The following is a 24,295-nucleotide window of genomic DNA, read 5'->3' as shown; positions in this document are numbered from 1 at the left end:
GACAGAATCTGTGATTGGAGGAGCTGGAGTATTAGCATGAAAGATGCAGAATCTGTGATTTGAAGGAGCAACTCTTCGTAGATTCTGGCCAGAACTTTACCGCCCCGCCTGCTACGGGAATTGTAGCGGGTGAGGGATGGAAAATGGAAAGGTCCATTGACTTCAGGCGGGATTTTATGGTTTTGGGACGAGCGAGGCTGTAAAATCCGCCTCTCTGTCTGCTCCGTTGTCAGGGGCCAACTTAATTGTCTAAGCTTTTCCTGTTGGCTATAGCAGGGAGTGCTAATGTAAGAAAACCAGTCTGCTGAAACACAAAGTCAAAGCTTTGGTGATGTCTCCTCAGGGTATGAAAAGTGACTGAGGTGTTGGGTGGTAAAGGCAATGATTGGAAGATGGTTTCTTGTCTCCTCCTTTGGTAATTAAAACTAATGGTTATTGCTTCATCCTGGGATGTCTGCTGGCAACTTGCTCTTGAGGGTAATCCGCACATGTGTACAAAGACAGTGAGTGTTGGAAGGTCATGGGCAAAACGGTGGATGAGTCCAATCCTGTTCACATCTGATAGCCACACATGCAGTTTCTGGCAGGGCTCACTGGATATTGATCATGAACAGATACCCTGGGCGGGATCCTCTGATCTTGTCCGTGCCCACCCTGCTGCAAGTGAGGACGGAGAATTTGGCGTTCCAGCTAAAACTCCATTTAACTGCAACGACACCGGAGAATCCCAGCCATGGACTAGGTCGGAGATTTTCGACATCTGTCTAATTTAATTACCTTCCTGGGCAAGAGTCACTGAAGCAGGTTTTGTAGCTTTAGATTTGTATGGGGCATAAACACCAGCACGGGCCAGTTGGGCCAAATGGCCTTTTTTCTGTCTCTCATTTGCTTAGTAATTTTAATTGAACTCCAATTCTACATACACAATTTCCTAACCAAGTATTTAAATAAGAGTTTGGTAAAGCTCCCCACTAGATGGCATAATTATAATGTGAAACCGAGAGTGACCCTTGCATTGCTGGACCAACATAAATTTTACGTCAGAATAAAACTGTAGGAAGTGTTCTAAGCTTTGGTAGTGTATATTGGTCTAATAGGAAGCTTATTAATCCACTTTCTTTAATATTTTATTTATCAAAGATACATCTCATTGTAATGTTTTATTCCTCAGTGTTTGGAGAGGGCGATGAAGTTTGCATTTGATGAATTCCACATGTGGTATCAGTTGGCACTTTCACTGGTGGCTTGTGGAAAGGTAAGGTCTCTAACTGCAGTATCCCTGTCATTGTATTCATTTCGTCTTTCTGATGCAACATCGGGACATATGAATGCGGTCATAGTAGATTTTTTAAATATATTTCGAATTTTTTAAAGGATGTTTGCTATGCTGGGGTATATTGTTTTGTGTATACGAAGTTAACAATTCTTCGACTAACCTGTACTTTCTCAAGTTTTCTCTCTGAAGTTGGCACATCTCCATTTCACTGTGTGTAAACACAATATTTGCATATTGGCTAACCAGGAACTAGTTTTTAGGTTTGGTAGAGGAAGCTAGGATTAAACATCGTTCTTCCTGATTGAATCTTGAAAACTAGCATAAAATTCCTTTATTCAACCTTTCCAAATTGTCCAAAGCTGTTCTAGTGCCTTTTAACCATCAAAGCTGTATTCCAAATCAGAACAATTTGTGTTACAGATGCCTAATTTAACACATAAAGCCACTGAACGTAGCATACATTATCGGTATACTCTATTTTCTCATTATGTGTTGATTTTCATGTATGTGCTAGTTACATGATGTATAGCATATACCATAGTACACAAATGTTTTTATTATTGCCCTATGTATTTAGGGTGGACTAATCTGTGTGCTGCTACTAATACCAGTTGCTATAGTGTTGGCTCCAGTGCACACATTTGTTACCTGTACATGACATTTTACGATGTAGTAATCAGTAATCGCATGTGAGTGTTAACTACAATAAGAACATAAGAACTAGGAGCAGGAGTAGGCTATCTAGCCCCTCGAGCCTGCCCTGCCATTCAATAAGATCATGGCTGATCTGAAGTGGGTCAGTTCCACTTACCCGCCTGATCCCCATAACCCCTAATTCCCTTACCGATCAGGAATCCATCTATCCGTGATTTAAACATATTCAACGAGGTAGCCTCCACCACTTCAGTGGGTAGAGAATTCCAGAGATTCACCACCCTCTGAGAGAAGAAGTTCCTCCTCAACTCTGTCCTAAACTGACCCCCCTTTATTTTGAAGCTGTGCCCTCTAGTTCTAGCTTCCTTTCTAAGTGGAAAGAATCTCTCCACCTCTACCCTATCCAGCCCCTTCATTATCTTATAGGTCTCTGTAAGATCTCCCCTCAGCCTTCTAAATTCCAACGAGTACAAACCCAATCTGCTCAGTCTCTCCTCATAATCAACACCCCTCATCTCCGGTATCAACCTGGTGAACCGTCTCTGCACTCCCTCCAAGGCCAGTATATCCTTCCGCAAATAAGGGGACCAATACTACACACAGTATTCCAGCTGCGGCCTCACCAATGCCCTGTACAGAGGCAGCAAGACATCTCTGCTTTTATATTCTATCTCCCTTGCGATATAGGCCAACATCCCATTTGCCTTCTTGATCACCTGTTGCACCTGCAGACTGGGTTTTTGCGTCTCATGCACAAGGACCCCCAGGTCCCTTTGCACAGTAGCATGTTGTAATTTCTTTCCATTTAGATAATCCAATTTGCTATTATTTCCTCAAGTGAATAACCTCACAATTGTCAACGTTATACTCCATCTGCCAGATCCTTGCCCACTCACTCAGCCTGTCCAAATCTCTCTGCAGACCTTCTACGCCCTCCACATGATTCACTTTTCCACTTTGTGTCATCTGCAAACTTTGTTACCCTACACTCAGTCCCCTCCTCCAGATCGTCTATATAAATGGTAAATAGTTGAGGCCCCAGTACCGATCCCTGCGGCACGCCACTAGTTACCATCCGCCAACCAGAAAAGCACCCATTTATTCCGACTCTCTGCTTCCTGTCGGATAGCCAATGCCCAATCCACGCTAACACTCTACCCCCAACTCCGTGTGACCCAATCTTCTTCAGCAACCTTTTGTGAGGCACCTTATCAAACGCGTTTTGGAAATCCAAAAACACCGCATCCACCGGTTCCCCTCCGTCAACCGCACTAGTCACGTCTTCATAAAAATCCAACAAGTTCGTCAAGCACGACTTTCCCCTCATGAATCCATGCTGCGTCTGCTTAATCGAACCATTCTTATCCAGATGGCCTGCTATTTCTTCTTTAATGATGGATTCCAGCATTTTCCCAACTACAGACGTTAAGCTAACTGGCCTGTAGTTACCCGCCTTTTGTCTATTTCCTTTTTTAAACAGAGGCTAAAGTGTGCTTTGCAGTAATTGGCTGTTGCACAGAAAAGCTGCAACAGTCCCAATGATTTGATATACATCTTTCTATCTCTTGTTTTTCTTATCACTAAATAAACAGATAAGGAATATCATTTTGCCAATGTATCCTGAATAAAGAAAAATGTAACATTCCCAATCACTACATCCAATCATTTCTCTCAATGATTTCAGAATTTTGTCTCTTGTAGCTTACTTGCAATTCCATTACAGGTGGGATTTAGTTTTTGTGTGCAAAAGATCTTACTGATGATTAATTTAAACCAACTTGTTTGACTTGAAATAATATTTGAGACTTGCATTCATTACATTCAGTATTGTCTTGTATAGCTTTAAGTTTGCTTCCTTGCTACATCCTATTGTTAGGATAAGATCAAAACCCCAAGGTATATTATGAACTCAGGCTAGACTCCAACAATTTGCTTTTTGGCATTAACGTGAGGATATGATGTTTCACTCCAGGCACAATTCTACTGACACGCTGGGAAGCTTTTATCAAAACAAATTTTATTTAACAAAGTTTAACTATAACAAATGAATTAGCTTAACTTTTCACAATTGAACAATACTTAAGCAGGACAAGATACAATTCTTAACTGGTAACCTCTCACTAAAGTGTTCCAATTCAAGTAATGTTCCTCTATAGACTTAAGCTCCCTCTTTAAAATCAGTTAGCAAAACACAGGCTTACTTGCGTGTACTTAGGTGGCCACTCCTGGAGCTCTCAGACACCCTCCAGAGCGAGGGAGAGAGAGACACGTCTTGCTTCTTTCAGAACCAGGCAGTAAACTGCTTGTATTTTAAAAATGAAACAAAATAGTTGCCGCGATTCTCCCAAAAATGCTGAATTGGTGGGAGAACTTCTAAATCCCGACTATTCTGTCAGTAGAGCTTCTCGCCTAAATCTCCTCACTCTTTGCATTGAAGAGGTCCCAGTCGTGAATCTCATTAAAAATCCAGGGGGGCAGGGCCTATTCACGCCGGAGTCTGACAGTTCTAGAACTCTGTGCATGCGCAGTAGTCCTGATATGTCAGACTCCCCATTTGCTAGCCAGCCCGATCGCTGGCCAGCCCAGGACCCCCGCAGTGCTGCCCCTCCAGCACCCCCCCCATGGCCCGATCACGGCCCCCACAGCAATTCCCGGGCCAGCCCTGACCCTTCTCTGTCCCGGAGTGCCCCGATGCACAGCCCAACCCCCCCCACCCCCCTCACTCCGGCTGACCCCCTCTCCTCTACCAGGGTCAGGACCACCACCCCCCCAGCCCACCCCAATCGCTGCCCTCCCTCCATCCCAGACCAATCCTGTCTGCAGAGTGGCAGCGGGACCCCCCCACTTCCACTGATTGCCCCTAGGCCCCGCCGCCTTGACACTGCCCAATGCCTGATGGGCAGTGCCAAGGTGCCCCCTGGGCATGGGCACTTTGCCCCTTGGGCAGGGACACAGACTGGCACTGCCAGGGGGCACAACTCCCTGCCGCCCGACCTCCTGGGGGGGCCCCGATTGCCCCCCCTTCATTCCAGCGGGGTTCCCCACTAGTTCCCCTAACGTGGGGAGCTAGTCTGAACCCTGCCAGAATGAAGTACTCCTGGCGGGGTGGGAGATTCAATCGGGACCTGAAAGTTCCTGATAATTAACTAATGTACATATTTTAAACATATTAAAAAAAGATTTAAATAACTTACCTGCCTTCCGCCGGTTTCCAGCGTGGTCTGACCGGCAACTGTTCGCCGGCTCTAGGAGATGCGCATGCTTGCCTGGCACATGCACAAATCCCTGTTCAAGGTCGCAGATGCGCGTCTCCCACCCCAACCCGACAGAAAGGTTGCGGGTTGCGATGGGCGAATCGCGGCCAGTATTTCTTTCCTGGAAGCTTGGCTCCTCCTATTAAGCACATGACTCTGTCCCTGCCAATCAACCTCATCAACAGTTTACTCTGAAACCCCAAGAGAAACCTAAGTAAACATAAATGCTCAGCTTAAAACAAACACCCGGTACTTAACTTTTTCTCCCAGCTATCAAATTTAAAAGATTTCTTAGACAAATTGGCACCTTGAAAACCAGATCTGAATTCTAAACATACCCCTGACAAGAAACATGATATACATATATTCTTAAAGGCACAGTACCATCACATTTCCTAAAAAAGAGTTTTGCCAGTCTTTCCTCATATCTCAGATCCCTAATGCTCACAAAGTAAGTCTCATGACTCCTCTTAATTACCATTCATCTATTCCATAGAGCATTTACCATGCTCATAGTGTTGCCTAATGATAAGACTTCAAAAATATTGAATGTCGACTTGTAAATTTCCTTTGGAGAGTGGGATTTCATGTTTTTTTTTAAATGAGTAATGGGATGGAGGAAAGGTTCATGTGGTCACTGAAAGAATTTGGAAAGGAATTTGAGAAAGATTTGCTTGGAGGCCATCAGGATTTTATTTTTGGTTTTTAGAAAACATGTTTCTTCACTTACTTTAGATGGGTTGTGCTTCATGAATATATCTGTGCATATAACATAGGAGAAAGGGAGCTTAGGACCATGTGATGCTATTATTAGTTTGTCCAGTTGAATAACTTTGGGGATAAGGCAAAATGGCACATTGTTCAATTACTGTTCACATTGAGGGAGAAAGTTGGGCAGGTGAGCTACAGGTATTTAGATCTGGGCTTGTATACATAAAGTGAAAGCTCAAGCATAGTAGTGCTCCCGAGAGCGTGAACAGAATGACAGGATGGTTAATTTGATACACCAATTTCAAAATAAACCCCTTCCATTTAGTTAGTTGAATGTATATCAAATGAAATAAAACGTGAGTTATGTTAATCTGCTATAATCATCCGGGCTCTGTGTTGTCTGTACGTTTGGATTGATGGGTAGAGCTTATCTACAAGTTCTGGCATATTCTGTCAATGGCCTGTCTTGCTGTTTAAAATGCAAATTCTGTGATGTTCTCTAATCCCCAACCCATCCACAAAATGTGTTTGTTGAAATCAGAAGATAGCCAGTCTTTCTCTGAATTCTAGAAATCATGGTCAATGTTTCTTCCAGTGATACTCGCGCATTGTGGAAGTTAGCTAACTGACTGTCTTCATCCAATTGATAGGGCTCCCAGAGACGGGGCTTCAAACTTAATCATTAGGCCTCTGCTCACTATCTAGAAATCTCTGCCCGGGACATTGGTGGGGCCACACTTGGGGTGCAGTGCAGTTCTGGTCACCCTATTGTGGAAAGGATGTTGTTGGACTGGAAAGAGTGCAGAAGAGATTTACTAGGATGCTACCGGGACTTGATGGATTGAGTTATAAGGAGAGGCTGGATAGACTGGGACTTTTTTCTCTGGAGCGTAGGAGGCTCAGGGGTGATCTTATAGAGGTCCATAAAATAATGAGGGGTACAGATCAGCTAGATAGTCAATATCTTTTCCCAAAGGTAGGGGAGTCTAAAACTAGAGGGGATAGTTTCGCGGTGAGAGGGGAGAGATACAAAAGTGCTCAGAGGGGCAATTCTTTCACACAGAGGGTGGTGAGTATCTGGAACAAGCTGCCAGAGGTAGTAGTAGAGGCGGGTACAATTTTGTCTTTTAATAAGCATTTAGATAGTTACATGGGTACGATGGGTATAGAGGGATATGGGCCAAATGCGGGTAATTGGGATTAGCTTCGGGGTTTTTAAAAAATAAGGGCGGCATGGACAAGTTGGGCCGAAGGGCCTGTTTCCATGCTGTAAATCTCTATGACTGTAATGCTCACTAAGGACAGTTTTGGATTTGACTTTTACTAACTGTTAATATTCTGTGGGCAAAATAGCTTTAAGAGCCGTTGCCACGTGTGTAATTGGAACTCCAACTGGCATTGCTGTCCTGTGGAATGAAGTGGAAAAAATCAGTGAGTTGGTTAGGGGTAAGTTCCAAGATATATCTGTTGTATCAGTACAAAATATTACATCAATTAGATGAGAACATGAGACACCAAATTGCACAAAATGGACTGAAGAGGAACTTTAGGAAGATGCCCGGGGCCAAGTCCCAGGACCCGGAGGACAAGGTAAGTTTAAGGGGTCCCAGGATGGGGAAGGCAGCGAAGGCCTGGGGGGCAGTGGTTGGGCACAAAGGGGACGATCGGGAAGTAGAAGGGAGGGAGGTCCAACGACCACTGGACCTTGAAGCGGCCTCGTCTGCTTCAGTGTAAAATTGCTGTGAGATTGGTTTGGGTGGGAACCCAGAGGGAATCCCATTCCTTCCATTTTCATGCCGCCTTCTGAGCCCCCCGCAGCTGGCAGGAGGGTGTGAAATTCAGGCCTATGTCTTTGTGTGCTTCTCCTGCCATTTCACCAGCAACTCTTGCTACCCCACTTTTTATATAGGTGTTAACAGCCTTTGATATGCCACTTGTGCATATGTAAGCACAGACAGTGACCTGGTGGGTAGGGAGGAAGAAAGAGCAGGTCACCAGAATCGAGCCCAATCCTGTTACCATCTCATATCCACATGCGTAGACTTTCCAGCAGGATCTACTTGATTATCACCCAACACAGAAGTGCCGTTAAAATTGCTTCCCTCTTTGAGATTTCTTTTAGGCTTGTAAAGGGAGAGAGGCAGTTGCCAAGCTGCACTATGGTGAAATTAGTCAGTATACAGAGTGTGTGCATAGAGACTGTTGATTTTGCTCAATATGAGTGCCAATATGATTTTTTTCAACATTTAAACTATTACTGTTCAATAATTTATAAGGAGTATCTGACAACACTTCCATTTAACATCTCTGTAATGCAGCTGCTAGATAGATTCACTAAATTATGTAAAAAAAATAATTCTGATTTCACCTGAACAATTTGCCTGAATTCTCAAGGCCCACTTTTATCGATTTTCTCTGCTGAACATAGTAACACCAAGGACCCAGTGCTTGACCAACTGCCCAGTGGGTTAATTACACACTGTAATAGGGCATTTTAGACAGATATTTGCCTGAAGGTTGCTAATGTTGTTCAGCACAAACTGCTGTTAGTTTTTTTCCAGATTTAAACTATTGCTGTTCAGTAGCGTTACAAGAAGATGATAAAGGGCAGAATTTTCCTAAACAATTTCTAAGTGACAAAAGAGCAAGAAAACAGGAGTTTTCCGTGCTGGTCTTTTCAGCGCGCTCCGCGTCGCAATCTTTCGACACTTGGTGCAACTAAAGAGCCACCGTGCGAATCACCACTGTCATGGAGGCTCCAGTCGCATGACTCACCCAAAGTGACCGCAACTGTGTGTCATTCAGCACGGGGAGCTGCATTTAAACACTGACTGTAGTCATGCCAGGACGATGGCACCTCGTAGAGCTGCTCCAAAATTTACAGAGGGGTAGCTGGGATGGCTACTGGACACCGTGGAGGAGATGATGGCCATCTTCTTCTCCAGAGATGGTCAGTGGCCCAGGGGTCGGGCTGGCAATGCGACTTGGGAAGCAGTGGCAGCAGCTGTCTGTGCCCATGCACTGGCATGGAGGATCAGCGCCCAGAAAATGAATGACCTTATTCGGGCAGCAAAGGTGAGTGTCCATCCCGTCCCGACATCAGTCCTGTGTGTCACGCCTGGAATAGCTAAGTCGATCCATTCCCTGACACCCTGCAGCCTCCTAGCACCTCATCCCCTAGCGCTGCCTCCAACCCTCCTTGCTCCACTACTTTCCCCCTTCCCTCCCTCCTCCCATCTCTCCTCTCTCCTCCCCTCCCTCCATCACTCCCATCCTCCGCTTCTGTCGTGAAGTATTCCTTTCAGACTCTGCAATGCGTTAACAAGCCTTAAAGGCAGAAGGTGGACAACTTGGCTACAAGTTTTATTTTGAATAATTGAATCTTACTACAGCACACTTACTTGAACCAAATTGTGTAGTTGATATTATATTTTTTGTCCAGAAAATTAACTTTTTATTTTCCAGTAACTGCATAAACTGGTCATTTAAAACACTACACTTATAGTGATTGGATGAAACAATTCTGAATGAACAGCACATAAAGATTGTGCACGCTGACAGCAAGGTTTAAGTTTTGGTCTAATAATTAAGGCCACTCTTTTCAGTGGTTTCATTGGTAAGGTGACAGGAGAAGGAGAGGAAGAAAAAGGAATTGCCAATCTCTCAGTGATGAGCACTGGGGACAACAGAGACATGTTGCAATAGTAAAATACCTTTAAAGGAGAGAGATATTAATTGTTGGACAGCTTTAGTGAGGAGTTGTTGCAAAGGTCCTGTCCATCATTTAAAAATATGCCACATGGATTTTTGCTTTAACTTTGTGATTATCCATGCAGAATAGGACAGAAATCTGCCCCAGTTTGTTCTTGTTGTATAATTACTGTTGATGTTTTAAACATTTACTTATTTCTTTGGACTGCACCAAATTCAGTTTGTATACTCTGATTCCTACTTCATAATACTTACTTATCCTTTATTTCTCCAGAATTGCTTAATTTTCAATAAACCCAATTTAATATTTAAAATAATCTGATTTTCTTACATTCACTTCTTACCTATTGTTTATTAGTTTTATTTATTTTATTCTGCTTCCAACAACATTTTAATGTATTTTTTCTTTGACTGCATGGGTGTATTATGTGGTTGTTTCCCAGGTTAGCAGTGAGGTAGAATTGCCAGACCATCTGCAGCAATTAAGATTTATGATGGAATTGTAACATGGTTTTATTGTCACTGAGAATCATTTCCTCAGAACTGAAATCTGTTAAAAAATGGGATGCGGAGGAAAAGAAGGAAATGCGTTTAATTGAAATAAGTGGGGAGGGGAAAAAGGGATTGTGTTAAACTGAAGGGGGCAGTGAGGGAAAGTGTAGGGTCAGTTTAAACTTATGGGCTAGTGAGAGGAAGGGAAGGAGTCATGCTAAATTGAAGAAAGAAACATATTGAACAGGGTGGAGAAGGGAAGAGGGCTCCTCAAACTGAGGAAGAGAGGAAGGGCGAAGGCGTACTAAGGTGAAGAGATTGGGAAGAGTAAAGGGTGCCTTGAATTGAAAGGAACTGTAGAAATCCACTGTAAAATAAAGCTAGATAAACAAGCATCAAGTGAGAACAGGATGGAGTTAGCCATGGCTGAATAACTCACCAGTACACTGTCCAACCTCAACATGAAAAATAGCCACTTGAGTGAGCAAATGAAAGGCTGTTTCTAGCAACTGTTGAATTATATCCCAGCGATAGCTGATGCCTTCAGGAAGGGAGAAAATTGGGAATAATATGTGACTTGTATTCCCTTTCCTGACATACAGCACAAATGATTATATAATGTTTCTATTTTTTCATAAAAACATCAAGAAGGATTGAATCTATTTGTTGTTTATTGCACTCTGATTCACTATGGAAGTACAGAAAATTGTCTTTTTCTAAATGATGGAAAATGAAATTGAAAATGCATCCCTATGGGGAGGAAATCCTGCTGATTGTGCCATGTCTGTTAGATTTAATCAGCCATTGGGATAAATTATTAATGATTTCAGGTTTGTTTTATTTATTGAATCTACCTAATGACCCATAGAAATTTGTAAGTGTTGTTTGAGGACTGTTTGTTGCCAGTGCCATTCAAGTGCCATTGTGCTGATCGTAGAGCCAGGTTAGTGGCTGCCATCTTTATAGGGGCAAAGTGCAGCAGGCTGCATGCATGGCCTCCATCTTTATAGGTGCAAAGTGGAGCAGGGTGCATGCGTGGCTACCATCTTTTTAGGGGCAAAGTGCAGCAAGAGGAGAGGATGCTGTGAATTTCTTTCTTGGACTGATCGGGATGAATTTTGGAAACCCCTTAACACCAGGATAGAAGGGAAGGATTTGCCGACGGGAAAGTTGTATCTTTTCCTTGTGGGATATTTCACTGCAGTCACGTTGGTCAGTGCTTCTAAACTCTGTCTCACCGTCTCAGTCATGTGAGTGGACTGTAGGTTGCTGTGAGTGTTAGGCTATATTGTCTGTCCTCATTCTTCCTCACGCTACTCCTGGAATAAAAGGGGCAGTGGCAAGACGGATTCGGAATTGGCTAAACAACAGGAAACAGAGGGTAGTGGTTCATGGGTGATTTTCTTTCTCGAGGAATGTTTGTAATGGAGTTTCCAGGGGTCAGCGTTGGGGCCCTTGCTTATCCTGATGTATATTAATGACATAGGTATTGGTGTACAAGACACAATTTCGAAGTTTGCAGATACAAAACTTGGCAGAATTGTGAACTCTTGAGTGTAGAGCTCCAAAGGGACAGAAAAATTGGTAGAATACACAGATGAAGTTCAAAGAAGTGTGAAGTGATTCATTTTGAATCACTGAATAACGTGACAAATAACAATATAAAATAAAGGGTACAACTAAGAAAAGCAGGTGGAGGAGCAGAGGGACCTAGATGTGCATGTGTATAAGACATTGAAGGTGGAAGGGCAGGTTGTGAGAGCAGTTAATAAAGCATGCAGTATCCTGTGATTTATTAATAGAGGTATAGGGTACAAGAACAGGAAAGTTGTTTTGAATTTGTTTCCGTCACTAGTTTGCTCTCAATTGGAGTATTGCATCCAGTTCTGGGCACAGCACATTAGGAAGGATGAGAAGGCATTACAGAAGTGCAGAAGAGGTTCACAAATGATTCCAGGATGAGGAATTTCAGTTGCAAAAATAGATTGGAGAAGTTAGGACTGTTTTCCTTGGAGAAAGGAATGTTGAGAGGAGATTTGATAGAGGTATTCAGAATCATGAGGAGCCTGGAAGGAGTAGGTAGGGAAAAACTGTTCCCACTCATGAAAGGATCGAGAACAAGAGAGCACAAATTTAAAGTAATTTGCAAAAGAAGTACAAGTAATGCGGGGGAAAAACGTTTTTACGCAGTGGTTAGAGTTTGGAATGCATTGCCTGAGAGTGCGACGGAGGCAGAATCAATTGACGCATTCAAAAGGGAATTGGACTGTTATCTGAAAAGGAAGAATGTACAGGATTATAGAATCATAGATTACAGGGAGAAGGCAGGCTATTGGTACTGGGCAAGTTGCTCATTTGAAGAGCTGGTGCAGACATGATGGGCCAAATGGCGGCCTCCTGAGCCATAACAATTCTCTGATTGAATTTCAGGCTGCAGGCTCCAGCAGTGACATCATTGGATTTCTGCACATGTGCCGATCAGTGTACATGCACAGACGGGTATTGGTGGCCATCTTGGATGGCCATATTGCATTGGCAGGAGACAGTGTTGTTTGAGTAGTTCGAGATATTTAATCCAATAAAGTGAACTAGGATTGCATGCTGATGTAAAATATTAGCATTCTGCTAATTGTGTAACCATGTCAATGTTTTTAAGCACATTTACCAAAATGACTAACAAAACTTTATTTTTCCCAGTGAACATTTGTCCTCAAATAACATCTTCCTACTTTAGCAAGAAGTCAAGGGACTGGGCAGAAAATGCTTCCTGAATGCTGACCTAATTTCTTTTTTGCTATGAATTAATGATATTGGCTCTGTGGCAGTTTAAAGATGACTCTGCATCTTGGGTCTTGCCAAATATTAAATTGTCCAGACGCTTGCCATCAATAGTTGCAGTTGATTAGTCATAGTACAGAAGCCGTTAATAGGAAATTAAGTAAATGTTGGGAATTAGAGAGACGGTCTGGCAGAGAGACTATTGATTATTTTGCACAATTATTGATATATAAAGTGATCTCTCCTGACCACAGTACAGAGCCTATCATCCTTGTGCCTCCTCTCTAAAAGAACCACCCATTTCCCAAACCTATTTACATTTTTCTTTCTCAAATATTTATCCACTTTTTAAAAATGCATTCATGGGCACTGCTTCCACTGTTGTGGGGCATTTCATGCACTAACTAGTCTGCATGATAACATTTCTCCTATTCTCTAAGTTGGAACTGTCTGAAGTCCCTGACTCTAACTCCGAGTTGGAGACTTTTTTGGAGGGGTCCCATAGTGCGGGTGGGATGATTGGAAGAGTTGCAGTGAAGAGGGTGGTGGTGGGTGGGGGAGGAATATAGCCAATCTCCAACTTTCCAGACATAGGAAGATCTGGGTGATTGTGATCGGAAGAAGGGGAGAACCTGCTGCGTTGGGTATAATTGTATGGGAAATGCTTTGAAGCCTGTTCACATATGTAGATGTTTCACTTTGGCAACCAACTGGTGAATAGATTCATAGAATGATACAGCATGGAAGGAGCCCATTTGGCCTCTCCCACCTATGCCAGCTATTGGAAAGAGCTGTGCATTATTTCCATTCCCATTGCTCTTTACCCATAGCTCTGAAAATGTCACCCCTTCAGGCTTTTATCCAATTTCATTTTAAAAGTTGCTATTCAATCTACTACCATCTGTTCAGGCAGTGCATTGCAGATCATAACAACTCTTTGTGTACTGTAATTTTTTCCTTTTGTCGCCTATGGTTCTTTTGCCGCTTACATGAATTCTGTGTTTTCTGGTTCATTGAATCGTAGAAACCTGCAGGACATTGTGCCTGGCTCTAAGAATGAGGAATCTGGTTTAGTCACACATCCTGACTTTTCTCTGAACTTTGTAAGTTCCACATCCTCGAGGAACTTTCCAGGTTCCCAAGTAGAACGTTCCAATCTCAATAAATCTGAATGAAAAAAATTCCCTTCACCTCCCTTTTCGATTTTATTTGGTGAATAATTTTATATCTCCAGATACTGGAGGGAATGCACACTAGAAGGATTTTTTTCCTTCTTTCTACTCTTTTAACCTCTATTAGGTCACGCTCAACTTTTTCCTTTCCATGGAGAACATTTCTAACTTTACCAACCTCTCAACACCAACTGCAACTTAGAATAGAATAGAATGCCTGCAGTGCAGAAGGAGGCCATTTGGCCCATCGAGTCTGCACTGACCACAATCACACCCAGGCCCTATTCCCATAACCTCACATATTTGCCCTGCTAATCCCCCTGACACCAGGGTCAATTGAGTATGGCTAATCGACCTAACCCGCACATCTTTGGACTTGTAGCGCCTTTAATATAAGGTGTCCCAAGGATTATTATTAGACAAAGTTTGATATCGAGCCACATAAGGGGACTTTAGAGCAGATAAGGTTGTTCAAAAAGATCAGTTTCAAGGAGCAAATTAAAGGAAAAAAAGCAAGATGGAGAAGCAGAGAAGAGTAAGGACACAGACAGCAGAGTACGACATAACCGTGGGTTTATGGAGGGTAGAATGGGTGAACTGGAATAGTCGGTGCAGGCTTGGAGGGCCTGTTCCTGTGCTGTAATTTTCTTTGTTCTTTGGAATAGTCAAGTCTAGTAACAAAGGCGTGGATGAGGGTTTCAGTACCAGATGAGCTAATGCAGGGGCAGACTCGGGCCACATCATAGTGCAGATATGTAGTTAAAAAATCATCTGGGGGTCGAATGTGACACCAACGTTGTAAACAGTCTGGTTCTGCCTCAGTTATCTGGGGAGAGAGTGGCTAGGAAATGGAGTTTGTAGGAAGGTCGAACAATATAGCTTCCCTCTTCCTCACATTGAATTGAAATTTCTGCTCATCCAGTACTGAATGTCGGGATAAGCTGTCAATTTTGACAGAGTGGAGGAGTCGAGGGAAGTGGTGGAGAGGTAAAGCCAGTTGTTGTCAACCTACATGTGAAAACTAATGCTCTGCTTTTGGATGATGTTGCCAAAGGGCAGCATGTAGGTGAGAAGTAGGAGGGTACATGGATTGACCCTTCAGGGACACCAGCGGTATTGGGGAATAGAAATCAATGCAGGAGATTCTCTGGATACGGTTGGTCAGATGAGAATGGAACCAGATAAGAACTGCCCCAACCAGCAGCTTGACAATGGAGGCGTGTCGGAGGAAGATGGTATAAAAGGTTAGGGGCAGACCAAGAAGGATGACGCAGGACAATTTACTTTTGTCATAGTCACACAGGATGTCATTTGTGACTTTAAGAGCTGTTTCTGTATTGTGGCAGGGACTGAAACCAAATCTTCTCATAACAAACCCTACATCACAGCTTATGCCCAGCTGAATCCCTTTAAAGTTTATTTATTAATGTCACAAATAGGCTGACATTAACACTGCAGTGAAATTACTGTGAAAATCCCCTCGTCGCCACACTCCGGCGCTTGTTCGGGTACACTGAGGGGGGGGAATTTAGCATGGCTAAAGCACCTAACCAGCACATTTTTTTGGATTGCGGGAGGAAACCGGAGCACCCGGAGGAAACCTGCATAGACATGGGGAGAACGTGCAGACTCTGCACAGACAGTGACCCAAGCTGGAAATTGAACCCGAGTCCCTAGCACTGGGGCAGCAATGCTAACCACTGTGCCACTCCTCTATCCTTTCAAAGACCTTTACATCTCTATTGAATTGTGGTGTCAAAAATGTCCATATATTTCAGCTGAGACCTAACCAATGGTTTAGAAAATTCTAACATCTCTTTACATGTACCCTGTATTTTATATTATACGCATCTATTTATAAACCCAGTAACCTATATGCTTTATTAACAATCTTCTCAGCTTGCCCTGCCAGTTTTAAAAATTGTACACGTTCACCAAAGCCTCAGTGTTCCTGTACAAAATGTACATTTTCAAAATTCTGTAATTTACAGTATATGGCTACCAACCCTTCTGCTACTTGAAATAGAATTTGCCAGCACTGGCATGGAGGGGCTGATTTGTAAGATTCGGCAGCATTTGGTGAGGGTGAGGATTGGCTCCCATGGATTCTCCACTATGGAGGGGAACCTGGGAATTTTGAGAATTGTGGAAGGGGAAGCCAAGGTTTAGCAGAGCTGAGGCCTGGAACCTAGAGTTTGTTTCATTGGTGGGAGTGAGGGAAATGGGAGGATATAGAACTGATAGCTGTCACGATATGGCAGCACTGGATTTCTGTCTACTACTGAATGAATAATTCCTGCTGAAAATGCCCATGTCAAGGTATTGGTTACCAGTGTGATGCTCTCTTCCTCTTTGGCTTCCTGTGCTCACCAGCACCTCTTATGTATGCCTAATTGAGCTAAAGTATAGAACCTGTAGAAGGGCGGCATGGTGGCACAGTGGTTGGCACTGCTGCCTCACAGCGCCAGGGACCTGGGTTCGATTCCTGGCTTGGGTCACTGTCTGTGCAGAGTCTGCACATTCTCCCCACGTCTGCATGGGTTTCCTCCAGGTGCTCCGGTTTCTTCCCACAGTCCCAAAGATGTGCTGGTTAGGTGCATTGGCCATGCAAAATTCTCCCTCAGTGTACCCAAACAGGCACCAGAGTGTGGCAACTAAGGGATTTTCACAGTAACTTTACTGCAGTGTTAATGTAAGCCTACTACTGACTCCTAAAAAAACTTTAACAACCTATAGACTGGTACCACAGCAGGGACTTAAGGCCTTCGAGAGAGAAATGGCAGAGAAATTTTGCGAGAAGATGAACATTGTGATCTGATTGTGCAGGAGCACATTCCTACACATCTGCTAGCTCAGGCAGTCTATAATAACATGGCAGCTGCAGCAGAGCGAGGTCTATGTTGGGCTGAAATAGCCTCATCCATCAAGCAGAACCGGATGCCTGACGTGAAGGATGTATTTATTCTCCTTCAGAACATTCTTTTTCAAATGCTAACTTCTTATATTTGCTTTATTTCTATAGAAACCAAATGCTGCCCTGACTGAGAAAAAAATTTCCAGTACAAATAACTGTTTACATTTTGAATGCCACCGTTACCTCATTTATAAAAGTCAAACCCTTTGAATGAATTATAATTAAACGCTCACAGCCTATCATTTTCTGCCTGTCACTTCCCCCTAACTTTTGGAATATTTTCACTTGAACAGTAAGTGCTGCGTTGATGTTGTTTGTGAACCTGCTTTGAAACAGTACGTTTTGCTTCCTCAGAAAGGAATTTCAAATGGAATTCTGCAAGGCAAATCATAGCTAGTTATAACTATTCAGTTTGTTAATATCCCAGCTGATACTGCTGGACAGTCCGGTCCCAGGATGGAACCCTGGCTCAATAAATCATAACTTGCATCTTTTTGTTTAGAGACGTGGATGAACAGAGTTCCAGGACTGCTGATTAACTTTTAACAAAAGAGTAAAACCTTCATTAAACAAGAAATGATTAATATACACCATTCCTTCACCCCCACCTATATCTTTACAGATGTACACAAATTTGTAAGGATAACACAGGTTACAAAATATATCTCATAGTCTTACCATAGAATCCCCACAGTACAGAAGGAGGCCATTTGGCTGATTGAGTCTGCACCGACTCTCTGACAGAGTATCTTGCCCAAGTCCTATCCCGTAACCTCACACATTTACTATGGCTAATCCATCTAACCTGCACATCTTGGGACACTAAGGGATAATTTAGCATAGCCAATTCACCTACGCTGAACATTTTTAGACTCGGAGGGGAAACCGGAGTACCCAGAGGCAACTCACACAGACACTGGGAGAATGTGCAGACTCTGCACAGATAGTTATCGAAGGATGGAATCTAACTCGGGTTCCTGGTGCTCTGAGGCAGCAGTGGGAGCAACTGTACCACCACGCCACCCACTACAAAAGTGCATGTTCTTAGTGTTCTCAGTAAGTACACAGTCCAGGTAAACAGGCTAACTGTGGCCTGATACCCTACACACTGAAACCAAGTGACAGATGCCACTCAATACAACTTCTGTGGATTTCTCATTAAATCTCCCAAGGTGCTTGTCACACTGTGACCCATCCGGTCTCACATGAGTGTTTCCAAATCCACTCTCGAAGAACTCACTTGCAATCTGCCCCAAACAATGCATTTCTTGGATGCCTCCATCAAGGATCCACCTCCAGATTTCAATCTCTCCTTTCGGTATTCCTCTGCCTTGGATTCCCACATGCATTCAAACATCCACACAATCTTTCAGGTACCCAGCCATGCCAATAGAACACTACTGCTTCACAGACTGTATTAAGATGTCTCCAAACTTTTGATATACCTTGGATTTCGGGCTTCTCTCCCAGCAGACTTTAAACTTGGTTTTTGCAGCTGTCTCTTTAACTCCAAGCATTTTCTCTGCTTTCTACTTGAATTTTCCTGAACAGAACCTTCATGTTCTTTGTTTCTTTAACTTAACTGTCTTTGAGGCATATTTTTGTCCCAACTCCTTGGTTTCAGGGACATTTATTTTGGGAAATCTGTTCCTTGGAGCTCCCTTGTACTGTCCAGTTTCTCCTGGCATCAGTTTACAACCAGCTCAAAAGTTCTTGCTGTCCTATGGTGGCTTTGGTTGCTTAGCAACAACCTAGATTTCCTTTAAGCCCTGTTTGCTTTCACATCATAAACCCTTATCGTTATGCATGCATGCATCTAAACCAAACTGAAGTCATTAACCCTTTCAAATACAGAAACACTTAAAGCTGTGCCTTATTTCTAATACCCACAAATACAAATGGAAATTACTTAAAACTGCCTCTGTTTCATAAAAACATCAGGACTAGGAGCAGGAGTAGCCAATCTCATTTCGACCTCAACTCCACTTTCCTGCCTGTTCTCCATAACCCTTCAACCCATTAATCAAAAATTTGTCTATCACCTCAAATTTAATCAATGTCCGGCATCCAGCGCACTCTGGGGTAAAGAATTCCACACATTCATGACTCTTTGAAAGAAGTAATTTCTCCTCATCCCTGTTTCAAATCTGCTATCCCTTATCCTAAAACTATGACCTCTCATTCTAGATTGCCCCTGTCTACCCTGTTAATTCCCTTTTATCATCTTGTATACCTCAATTAAATCGCCTCTTGTTCTTCTAAACTCTAGAGAATATAGATCTAAACTGCCCAATCTCTCCTCATAAGACAAACCCTCATCTCTGGAATTAATCTAGTGGACTTCCTCTGAACTTCCTCCAATGCAACTACGTCCTTCCTTAAGTAAGGGGACCAAAACTGTACATAATACTCCAGGTGCGATTTCACTAATGCCTTGGACAGTAGCAACAACATGCCCCTACTTTTATATTCTACCTTTAGCAATAAATGCCAAAATTTCAATTGCCGCCTTTATAACTTGCTGTCCTGCATACTAGTTTTCTGCAAGTCATGCATAAGTACACCCAGATCCCTCTTCACCGAAGCACTAAGTTTCTCTCCATTTAGGTAAGTTGCCTTTTTCTTTTTCCGACCGGAATGGACAATCTCATATTTACCTACATAAAGCTGCATCTGCCAAATTTTTGCCCAATCACCTAACCTATCCATATCCATTTGGACATTTCTTATTTCCTCATTGCATCTATTTTAATGTAATTTGCAAATTTGGCTATAATACATTCTATCCCTGCATCCAAGTCATTAATATAGATTTTAAATAGTTGGGGCCTGAGGACTGAACCCTGTGGCACCCCACTAATTACATCTTACCAACCAGAAAAAGACCCATTTATCCCCACTCTGTGCTTTCTGTTGGTTGGCCAGTCCTCTATCCAAATTAATAAATTACTCCTGACCCCATATGCTCTTGTTTTGTGCATTAAACTTTTGTGCGGCACCTTTTCAAATGCCTTCTGGAAGTCCTGATATATTACATCTACTTATCCACTTGGTTTGTTACATCTTCGAAGAACTCCAGCAAATAAGCCAAACAATTTATCTTCGTAAAACCATGCCGACTCTGATGGACACGTTTCCTGACGATTTCAAAAATCTTACAACGTCAGGCTCAGCAACAACTCATAGTTAGCTGATCCAATTATATGATCAGCATTTCCTGTCCAAACAAATATTTCAAAACAGAAGGAAAGAGACAGATCCCAAATTATCACAAAGGTTGTCCTAATTCCTGCTGTAACTTTGACATGAGATCAGTGTATCCCTGAAGAACCATTTCTGTGTATCCCCCATTAAAATTATAGCAGGAAATTGAGAAATTCAAGGTCAGGATGTTAATCGTTCCTTTTAGTTCTTTAAAGGGGATCAATGGTGACACCAGCATAATATTGCATTGGAATAAGTGATGAAGGAAGAAACACCCAGATGACTGGTAAACCCACCACCTGTGCTATTACTGGGTCTAACTTAGCCAATTTTGGGGCAGCATGGTGGCACAGTGGTTAGCACTGCTGCCTCACAGCGCCAGGGACCCAGGTTCAATTCCTGCCTTGGGTCAATGTCTGTGTGGAGTTTGCACGTTCTCCCCGTGTCTGCGTGGGTTTCCTCCGGGTGCTCCGGTTTCCTCCCACAGTCCAAAGATGTGCAAGTTAGGTGCATTGACCATGCTAAATTCTCCCTCACTGTGCCCGAGCAGGCGCCTGAGTGTGGCGACTAGGGGATTTTCACAGTAACTTTATTGCAGTGTTGATGCAAGCCTACTTGTGACTAATAAATTTTAATTTCACCCTGGGTGGGGATAGAGGCATAAAGTTTCCTTCAGCGATGGAAAAATTATCCAGGAGTCAATTTCCTGATTGCTCTGTAATTATTTCCTCTTTGGAATTTTTTTGTGGACATTGGACAAGAGCTGGCTGCAATATCCTCCAGACTCCCTGCCCCCCAATCCATTATTGAATAGTGTGCTAATACTAGCTGTGCAACCCTACACATGTTGAGTGGTTATTTGGGTGAGGTGTGCCAAAAGTCTGCCTTTGGCTATGAAAAGTAGATCAGCATTAGTCATCTCCTCAAAAATAGGAAAGAATATTAAAGAAGAGAAACCTAACCAGGAAGAAGGAGAGAACGGCTAATCTGATTCTTTCATGCTGAAAACATATTTTTTGCTAAATACGTTGCACTGAAAGTGGCTCTATACTGGATGCACGATACCAAAGGCTTTTTTCATAGGGGTTATTAATGTCAAGTTTTGCATTCTGCGTTTTAATTATTTATTACAGTTGTGAGGTTTATAAGATTATTTTTAATTGAGTGTAAATGAAGGGGGAAGTGGGTCATGTTACCTGTTCTGAAGTCTGCTACCAACGTGTCTGGGTGATGTGACTGTTATAGGTTAAAGGGAGGCCTGAGTTGTTCTGGTAGAAAGAAAGTGCAGGATGCTTACACTTGGAGACAATAACCGCATCATCTGAATTTAGTGGTTTGACTGGTAGTCTCTGAAGATGTTGAGGAATATCGGGTTGTCAACAGTTATGTTTCCTATTGTCTATTTACCTCCCCGTGTCTGTGTGGGTTTCCTCCGGGTGCTCCGGTTTCCTCCCACAGTCCAAAGATGTGCAGGTTAGGTTGATTGGCCCTTAGTGTCAAGGGGATGAGCAGGGTAAATGTGTGGGGTTACAGGGATAGGGCCTGAGTGGGATTGTGGTCGGTACAGACTCAATGGGCTGAATGGCCTCCTTCTGTACTGTAGGGATTCTATGGTTCTATTAATAGTGCTTTTAAGACATCTTTGCCAATCTCCCCTATATCCACCAACAGCTGGCTCTCTACCCAGCCCCCACAGCTTCCCCGCCTCCTCACCACAACAGTATAAATCTCATCCTATTTTTTATTGTCTTCAGCTCTGATGAAGGGTCATCCAGACTTGAATATTAACTCTTCTCACTCCACTGATGCTGTCAGACCTGCTGAGATTTTCCAGCATTTTCTGTTTTTGTTTCAGATTCCAGCATCCGCAGTAATTTGTTTTTATCATAGTTCTTTTAGTCTGTCACAGCAAAAGTTTTAAAGTATGTGAAAGCTTGTTGCATCATTCATTCAGCTATCAACCGGAAGTTTGAATTTCTTGTTAAGAATTAACAGTCTCTACGGAGATCATAACACATTTCTTTCAATAGGCTTGTTAATGGTTTATTTCTGAATGATGTGAAACTAAAGTATGCTGAAAAATACTCTCCAGGAAAAAGTGATTTTGGATCCTCTTTTTAATTTTCAGTCAACTTGGGCTGTGTCTGCTCTCCGAGAATGTGGAAGACTCCATCCTAACGATCCAAGCATACCGCTCATGGCTGCCAAGGTTTGCATTGGATCTCTGCAATGGGTAAGCGTATTTCCCCCAACCTAAGTTGTTTTACGTATTGCACTTTAGTAGCAGGGAGAGGAAATACAGTTCTGCACCCATTATTTGGGATTCGCCATTCTGTGACACAGTGACATGAGCGGCTACACCACTTCCACTACTAGACAGGGCCCCATAGAGTTGAACAGCTGCAGATTACCAGAGCTGCAGCATCACTAACACACTCGGAGGGAAATTTGGTCTGTGTTGACTTTCTCTGAGCTACGTCACAATACATCCACTAACTTGTTAACAAACCAAACATGTGCAGTTTGTACATTCTGTTGCTTCTTTCATTATGCTCTGCTGTTAAAAACAATGGGGGCAATTTTATGAGAAAAATTCAAAGTGCCTAGCTAGCGTGAAAATGGGAGAGTTTCAGATCCATTTTTTGGTCGAGTCCAAATTGCATATCTTACGCACTTAGAGAAGAAAAAATTGGACTAGATTGTTTCTAGCCACCAGAGGGAAGGGACGGGGCTTAATTCACCAGCAAGGTTACAGCAGCAACAGAGGGTGCCATTACGCATGTGCAGACCTGTGGCTGCACATGTGCAATGGCAACCAGCTGAGATCTGAGAGATCTGTCAGCTCTCTGCTGCTGCAGCCGGCCACGACCTAACACCCCCTCCCCAGCTACCGTAGGGGTCTGTGGCCAGTCGTGAGCACACCTCACCAGGAAATATCGCCCCCATCCCCCTCCCGCTGCCTAGACCAATCACCCCGTGCCCCACCCCTAGCACCCAGACTGAGCGTACCCCCCTCCTCCAACCTCCCTCTGATCATGATGCAGAGTGGCAGCAGGCCCTCCGCTCCCTACCTGATTGGCCTGTCCCACGCATAGGTCCTGCTGCGACGCTGCTCATTGGGCAGTGCCAGGATACCTGGTTGGCACTCAGGGTGCCAGGCTGGCACTGCCCAAGGGTCCCCTCACCCTCAACCTCCCGGGGTGGGGGTGGGCCTCCATGGCTTCCTGTTCTATCAGCGAGGCCGTTACGACTGGTCCCCGTTCATGGGAACCATACATGATCCTTTCCGGAGAGACCCTCTCCCAGCGAGGCCACAAAGGCAAATGAGCCCAGATAATTGCGTCAATCACATTAAAATGAACACTTAAATATATTTAAATAATTTATTCAGCCTCTTGCCGGTGATAGGCGGGAGGCTGAATGCGCTGGGCATCTGATGCCGGTAAGATCGCGAGAGGTGAGAAATCGGGCACGATCCTGATTTCTCGGCTCTTGTGCGAAGTGGTAAAATTGCCGCCAATGAAAGGGATACCTTGAAGAAGTCTGATAACATATCGATAAGTTCCAAAATTGATTTTGTGAACTTCACTCGGTTGAGTTTTGAGAGCGTATTAGACTTTTACCCTTGATTTTGTGGAAATGTCATTGAGGTTGTTCACCCCTGCCAATCCGCCTTACACCAACATAGCAATTAAAAGACGATGAATGTCTGTGACAGTGCAAGTGACGCACAATCTTTTGGGAGCAGCATTCTTAAGAGGCTGGATACGACATGTTAGAATGGTTAATTATGGTACGGGTCAAGAGATGTTCCAAGTGTTCTAATGTTGGAGTTCTAAGTACATTGGCATTTTCTAGAAAGGGGAACAAGGAAGAGACATGAAAACAGTGGGGGTGGTGTAATGATTTTTTTTTAAATAAAGAGGAATGGAGCTTCTGTAGAATGAAGGAGAAATGGGAAGGGCCAACACCAAACAGAAATTGTAGGTTGGGATCAGGCCTGGATTAAACAATTTTACGTGTAATTTTTGTGATCTATTTCTAAAGCAAGTCAATGAAAACTTGCAAAGCTGATTATTTCATTTTAAAAAAAATGATAACCCCTGCACTAATTCTGCTACTTTTATGA

The 24,295-nt window shown here is 43.2% G+C and overlaps 1 protein-coding gene across 1 annotated transcript in view; it reads left to right on the top strand.

Moving 5' to 3' along the window:
• Positions 1-24,295, top strand: part of LOC144504409 (tetratricopeptide repeat protein 7A-like) — a 272,644-nt gene that overhangs the window by 91,367 nt on the left and 156,982 nt on the right. Inside the window, exons 10-11 of the mRNA XM_078229665.1 lie at positions 1,172-1,255; positions 22,295-22,399. Of these exons, the coding sequence (XP_078085791.1) occupies positions 1,172-1,255; positions 22,295-22,399 (189 nt within the window). The remainder of the gene's footprint in view (positions 1-1,171; positions 1,256-22,294; positions 22,400-24,295) is intronic.

This window comes from Mustelus asterias, chromosome 15 (genome assembly GCF_964213995.1).
Source record: "Mustelus asterias chromosome 15, sMusAst1.hap1.1, whole genome shotgun sequence".
In the NCBI taxonomy this organism is placed as follows: Eukaryota; Metazoa; Chordata; class Chondrichthyes; order Carcharhiniformes; family Triakidae; genus Mustelus; species Mustelus asterias.
This window is presented reverse-complemented; position numbering and strand designations above follow the sequence as displayed.